The sequence below is a fragment of the Bactrocera tryoni genome, unplaced genomic scaffold, assembly GCF_016617805.1.
Source record: "Bactrocera tryoni isolate S06 unplaced genomic scaffold, CSIRO_BtryS06_freeze2 scaffold_25, whole genome shotgun sequence".
Taxonomy (NCBI): domain Eukaryota; kingdom Metazoa; phylum Arthropoda; class Insecta; order Diptera; family Tephritidae; genus Bactrocera; species Bactrocera tryoni.
The window spans coordinates 4,603,794-4,610,808 of record NW_024395977.1 but is presented as its reverse complement, the minus strand read 5'-3'; the positions used below and the strand labels follow the sequence as shown (position 1 = coordinate 4,610,808).

At 36.8% G+C, this 7,015-nt stretch overlaps 2 protein-coding genes across 3 annotated transcripts; one reads left to right on the top strand and one right to left on the bottom strand.

Moving 5' to 3' along the window:
* Nucleotides 1-4,608: 4,608 nt before the first annotated feature.
* On the top strand, nucleotides 4,609-5,516 carry LOC120780401 (putative nuclease HARBI1). The gene is made up of 4 exons (XM_040112686.1): nucleotides 4,609-4,697; nucleotides 4,769-4,855; nucleotides 4,917-5,422; nucleotides 5,463-5,516. The coding sequence occupies exons 2-4, from the start codon at nucleotides 4,792-4,794 to the stop codon at nucleotides 5,514-5,516; spliced, it is 624 nt and encodes a 207-aa protein (XP_039968620.1). The 5' UTR covers nucleotides 4,609-4,697; nucleotides 4,769-4,791.
* A 134-nt stretch (nucleotides 5,517-5,650) lies between these two features.
* Nucleotides 5,651-6,720, bottom strand: LOC120780564. 2 transcript variants are annotated; one of them, XM_040112823.1, is made up of 3 exons: nucleotides 6,391-6,720; nucleotides 6,171-6,331; nucleotides 5,651-6,106 (listed from the first exon to the last, which is right to left on the bottom strand). In XM_040112823.1, exons 2-3 carry the CDS (start codon nucleotides 6,203-6,205, stop codon nucleotides 5,797-5,799), a joined length of 345 nt encoding a protein of 114 aa, XP_039968757.1. In that variant the 5' UTR covers nucleotides 6,206-6,331; nucleotides 6,391-6,720; the 3' UTR covers nucleotides 5,651-5,796. The 2 variants fall into 2 exon arrangements, with proteins under 2 accessions (XP_039968757.1, XP_039968756.1); XM_040112822.1 differs by having other exon boundaries at nucleotides 6,398-6,720.
* Between the last annotated feature and the right edge of the window lie 295 nt (nucleotides 6,721-7,015).

Genomic DNA, 7,015 nt, shown 5'->3' with positions numbered 1-7,015 from the left:
TTTTGGAGTACTTGGAGGTGCTTTTAGACTTAGATGTAATAATAGGATCTGAAGAAACAAAAAGAGTGTGTATTAAGTCTTCCATTGTATTCAACCTTGAGTTTTTTCGCGTATGGTGTAGTCTACAACTGCGAAACTCTTTATTTCTTGCCTCAAGTGCCTCTTCTGACATCATTCCTATTGGTAGCGAAACTTTTTCAATAATAACTGCTCCGTGTATTAATATTTTATGTACAGATGGAGGCATATAAAACCAAGGATATTCGGAAACAAATAATTCTGCTGTATTCCAAGCATATATGCGAAAAGCCTCTATGTTAACTGCATACCCACATGATATAGTACGCAAAATTATACCAAATCTTTTTATAAGTTCTACTTTTACGCCAGTTACTGTAGAGGCTAAAATTGGATGCTGGAAAAATATTCTTGCAGTATTCCCAGTGTTTGTATTGCCTGATCCTTTCGTGGGAATGTCCACCAATATACCTGTTTACTTTGATAATAATACTAACCACTTTCGCACACTTTCGCACTTAAATACAGATGCTCACACGTTTTAAATGTATACTAATTTTAATTTATTGTTTACTTAAGACGTACTTATGTTTACAAAATATAAAGTTATAGTCGAAAGCCGAATGTACGGAGCGAGTGGATATGATTTGCCAACCGGACCGCTGAGCGATTGTAGAAGATGTCGATGTGGCGCGTAGAATCAAATATCTTGATGAATGTTGATGAGCAATGTTGTTGATTGTAGATGCTGGCGAAAGTTGACGTGAATTGTGATTGACTTTTATGATTAAGGGAGAGTAGCGTGAGGTGTTATCGCGACGCAGTGAGAGTAAGAAACGATTGTGGCTGGGCGGCTTGTGTAGAACGAATTGTGTCTGCTTTCTCCTTGTCCATCCTTTTTGAAGAGTGGGTATGGTGAGTTGTGTTGGTGTCATCAGCTGTGGTGATTTAAGCTGTCTTATTAAGATGCGCCAGTTTACCCAGGTAGAGTGGGTGGATGCTTAACTCATTTAAACATCCTGGGCCCCCTAGGCGAATATTTTGCCTAGTATTGCATATGTATATGCTGTTGCATTTATTTCGGCAAACTTCTGGTAGATTAGCCGAAGCGCGGAATACGTTCTGACAGCAGAAGTATTTCTTGATAGAGTTGTAATCTACTCATATTTATCCGTGTGTGTAGGGAACGGATTTTGGTTCGAAACATACCACATGTATTAGAATGTGCTTTTTAATATGCGGGTAGGTGCTTAAGAGAAGAAACTTTATTTTGCGGGTTTATTTGATTTTGCTTTTTTGACGACTCATTATTATGGCAAACAAGTGTATGCGTTGTTTGCTTGTATTAATTTCATTAGCGGTTATTTAAAATTTCTTATTTCATCGGTATGTTATACCGGTTGTTTTTTATTTGCCTTTTCTAGTTATCGGCTTATAAAGGATAGTAACGCCATGCGTGGCTCAGATGTGGCCAGAGTGGGTACTCCTTAGCCCTAGATTTAGGACTATGAAATTAGAGGGATCTTGCTAGAGAATGGCCGCGAATGGAGATCGGCTTCTATTCATAAAGCAAAAAATTCTTCATAATTAAGTTGATGCTTTGTATAGCTGATTCCCATAACCCACCCATATGAGAAGCGGTTGGATAGTGCGACCTTAGCTTAAGAGCAGGTGCGTCAATGTATCGCATAGGGAATATAGTGATCCCTTAACGTTTTTGAGATTTCATTTATTTGAAAATTTAAGCCTCTGTGGGGCAATATTGTATGAAGAGCAATTTTTTTTTTTCTTACTTTTGGAAACATTTTGTTATATTTTCTGTTTAAGTACGTTTGCATTAATTTGACGTTTAGTGCCGCGCCACATAGTTTGAAATTTTTAAGCAGGATTTTTGTATCATTATTGGCGAAAGCCATCCTGCGGGGTCGAAAGGTTACGAACCTTGCTTTTTCTACCTTTATGTGGGGTATTGGAAAATTGTGGCTCTATTGGTTGTCGTACGATGTACTGGCCATTATTTGATCGAGTAGTTGTGGCTTTAGAGAAGTCTTCACAATACTGATCTTCTGGAGTTTTGTTTGTTATAGGCGGCAGTTTCCTTAACATTCGAAATTTCCTTAATTGTGAATTAAGGTATCTGTTTGTATTATACTCAACTTTAGTTGGCATGGTGGGAATTAGTTCTGTAACTAGTCCACTTTGTGTTTCGCTGTGCAGCGTTTGAACTTTTTGTGCCTTTGAGCAACGTGGTGTCTCTTGGCAATTTTTAAAATTGTGGACTTCGGGATTTGCTTTTGCAACTAAGCCCGTGGTTCTTTTTGTAAAACCGCTTCTTTGGAGTGAGATTGGATATGTGCTGTATGAAGCATTGAATGATGTCGTTTTTGACAATATAAACAATTGAATTTTCTTTTGCAATTTGTATATGTATGCGCATGTGACCGGCAATTTGTGCAAAGTCTTTTTGACCTGACAAAATTATTTCGTTCGTTAACTTTTAAGTTTTTAAACCTCTCGCAAGATTTAAGTTTATGCCCTCTTTTACATAGTTCGCATGACGTTTGTTTTCTTTGTTCTGATGTGAACGTTTGCGTGTTGTAAAAGCTTTTGTTTAAATGTTTATTGCTTCTAGCTTGGGGTCTATTTAAGCTTCCATTTTGGTCGTATTTAGTGTTCTTACTTTTGATTATTTTTTCTTCTAACCTTTCCGCAATTTCATATTGGGTGGTGAGAAAATCTTTCATTTGTTGCCACTTTGGGCACTTTTTTCGTGATGAGAGCGATTGCTCCCATAGAAGTAACGAGTTTTCCGGTAATGCTGCGGTGCATATGTTTACCAGAATAGGGTCCCAGCTGTCTGTGGGGATTTTCAGTGTCGATAGAACCGACAAACATTTTTTCTTTTAGCTCAAGTTGAATCTTTCTTTTGGTTTGCTGAGCGATTTCTTTATGTTCTCCACGAATTTGCAAATTTTGTATGGGTATTCTATAGGCGATATGAATTATACACTCAAAGCACTGTATCCAAGCATGGAGTGTTGACAATCCGTACTCGTACAAGTGCCCCTGTGGTTGTGTCAATTGAACATTATTTAGATTATTCATGAATTTTGGTGTTGCTCCACAAATTCCACAGGCCTGCGATGATGAGCCCGCTAAAGTGTTAAAAACTTTCCCATCAATCATTGTTAAATGGAATTCATGTACTACTTCGAAAAACCTCAACTTTGTCGGAACAATGCTTACAATTGCCTTTTAATATTACCTATCTCAACCTTAACTAACTCCGCTGTCTCTTTTTCAAAAATTATTGTAATGGGTCTACAGAACCGAGTTGCAGCAGGCCTGATATTTTGCCATAGAACAGCGTCTCCTTTTTTAATTTGTAAAGGTACAATACACACAGCAAATAAATACTCATCAGTTATTTCACCATCAGAAGCACTAAAACGGTGACGGTAAGTGGAGTGACCACTGCTGCCGTCACAGCCCCATTTAAATATTGCTTTTATGCTGCCATTAATATTGCCTGCAGTCATAACACCTTCAAAAGATTTGGAAAATCCTTGTACTATACGTGCAACAGTATGGTCTACAAGACTTTGCAGGGCAACTTCCGCTGAAAGTTCAGTTACGTGTATGCCACTGGGGTAACACTCTGTTTTAGCCTTAAGTAAAATATCGTAGCTTGGATAAATATTGCAGTTTCGCTCTTTGGCACCATATTGCATTATTTTGTACGACCTTTTTGAGTATCCGCCATCTATATAAAGAGATAAAGCTTCCTCAGGTGTATACGGAATTGGGGTTTTTTGTTCAGAGCTTACAGACTTAAGCATTTTCGAAGCAGTCGAACTTTCTTTAAACCATTTTGAAACAACATGTGAAGCATTTCTTTTTCCAGCTTTGTAAAGACTTAAAGCACAGCCAGTCAAAAACGCTACTGCCTTCCTTCCTTTACCTTCCTCATCGGCAAAATGTATGCACAGTGAAAAACGCGGCAAAAACGCAAAAATAAGCTGTTCTCTTTTGTTTACATTTCATTTGTTTGACATTTCATACAATTCTAAAATTGTGTCAGCACCAATATGGAAGTGGACAATAGTAGTGAAATGTTTTTAAATTTGTGCGAATTGTACTCTTTATATAGTTTATATAAACAGTATAGAAACAAAAAACGAAAGAGAAGGTACAAAATTCGCCCAATCAATAAAATCTGGGGCGTTTGCGGTTACCAGATAAAAACTTTTCTGGTAATGAAAAACCGCGAACCAGAACAACTTTTTTTGCATACAAGGATGCCGCCGGACGTCTATAATTTGTTTCTTAATTTGGTATGGAAATCCTTGAAGAAGAAGAAAGGCTCTCGTTGGTATTACTGTAAGTTGATTTGTTGTGTTTTGCAAATTAATACTCGTATACGTATGCATGTATATACATATGTACTTCTCTTACAATTGTTAGCTATTTGTCACAAGGTGTGTCGGTGCAGAGCATTGCATGGAGCTATAAGGTAGGAAAGTCAACAGTACGCGAAATCATATTAGAGACGTGTAAAGTAATCTGGCAGCTACTTTCCCTAATTTATGTTAGCAAGCCAACAGAGTCTCAATACAAGGACATTGCAAACGATTTTTGTAATATGTGGAACATTCCGAATTGTGTCGGTGAAATTGATGGTAAGCACGTTGCTATTAAGTGCCCGGCCAATTCTAATTCGATGTTTATACAATTATAAAAAATTCTTTAGCATCGTTTTGAGGGCTGTAAGTGATGCGAAATATACTTACGTTCAGAGCAGTTAGTATTGGCAGCTATGGAAGTCAAAGTGACGGAGGTACTGTATATTAAATTGTTTAACATTATAGTATAATGAATTTCTGTTATTATTTATACAGGAATCTTTCGACTTACTCCATTTGGCCATGCATTATTACAAAACACTCTGCCTTTGCCACCACCTGTGCCACTGTCTGACGTGTCACCGGAACCTTTTCCTTACTTTTTCGTTGGAGATGCTGCATTCCCATTACGAAATAATTTAATGCGCCCATTTCCTGGAGCTAATCTAGCACACACGAAACGTATTTTCAATTATCGATTGTCACGCGCTCGTATAGTCATAGAAAATTTCTTTGGTATATTGACTGCTCGGTGGAGAATTTTGAAAATAACGATTGAATGTAATCCAGAAAATTGTGAAAAAATTGTGTTGGCTTGCATAGCCTTACACAATTTTATAATGTTGAATGACCACAATCGCTGGTATTGTCCGGAGAACTATGTAGATCGAGTGGAAGGACCCGGTGAGTATCGCCGGGAAAATGAAAACAACTCTGTGCGACCAGTGCCAACTTCGGTGCGTAGAGGTCCTTCAAATGCGTTTAACTTACGGGAGAGACTTGCTAACTATTTTATAAATAAAGGAATCTGTACCATTCCAGAACAATTTAGAGTCTATTATAGGAGGACCATATGCTCCTGGAGGACCTTATTAGAAATAAATACCATTTTTTTTTCAATTCATAATTTTTTTCATTTAATTTAATTAAAAACAAAAGCATATGTTCAGAATTATTTACATAACAAATTAATTAATTTTAATAAAACTAAAATAATAATTTAAAAATAAATACTTCATTTATACATATATTCTATATTAAATTAACTTAACATGTTATTAGTAATCTCCTCTCTGCACTTCAAACGCAGCTTGCAGCATTTTCTCGATAGCCCTCGTTTATTTTTCGTCGTCCATTTTATTTAAAATGGACACGATTAAATTGCTAAATGATTGCACAGCCGGACTTGTTGATTGTTGTTGTTGGATCTGTTGAGTTGGTTGTGTTGACCATTTATTTTTAAACAACTCGATCGCTTCCAGGAAGGTGAGGGAAGCGAGGTGGATACGGAAGGAGTCGGGGATGGCTCCACGGCGATAGGAGGCGATGGCGACTGCAGCAATATTTCAATTGGACTTATAGTAGGTGATAAGGGCCATAGCGGTGATGGCACTTCCACCTCCTGCGCATGTTCATGAACCTGATTGGTGACTACAGTTTCACAAATATTTTGTGAGAACCTAACCCTGTAAATTTAAGTTTTTATTTCAAATACAAGTATGTATATTCAATTAGTATACTAAAACTTACGGCCGTGGTACAATATGTGGCTTGAGGAACTTCATCGCCACTTCACTTCAAATGCCACTGTGTTTGATACTCCATCCCGCTGCCACTGGGGGCGTTAGCCTTCCGTACTTCCCTCCCGTAGCGATCCGGGAGTGTCACCCATCTACGGCGACACATTTCTCCTTTATAAATATAAAATATTATTACTAACAACATAAATAGTTGTAAATAACAAAGCAACTTATCACTTGCGTTCAACTCCCTCCCGATTTCAGACCAGAAGGCATCTTTCCGTGTTTGCAGCTTGTAATATGGACTGCTCTTATTAAACAACTCGGTTTTATGCTCAACCAAAGCAATCAATTTCTCGTCATCCATAGCTTGTTTATTTTCACACACGTAATTCAATCAATTCAATAAATTTTTCTTTTGACGTTTATTTCAATGGCGCCGTGTTTGCAGCTTGTAATATGGACTGCTCTTATTAAACAACTCGGTTTTATGCTCAACAAAAGCAATCAATTTCTCGTCATCCATAGCTTGTTTATTTTCACGCACGTATTTCAATCAATTCAATAAATTTTTCTTTTGACGTTTGTTTCAATGGCGCTTGTTTACATTTGAACAATGTTGCCATTGCTCAATACGCATATATAGTTTTGAGCACATCTTTGTTTTCAATTACAATTTTTTACAATATAAAATATCAAAACTGAAAACAAACTATTAAAAATAGTTTACATATTTATAAATAATAGCATTCGACTCTGATTTTGAGTTATTTATGAAAATTTCAAACATATTGAAACATATTGAACAGATTGAATTATAAAAGTTGATAATTACTATAGTATATCGATATTGGC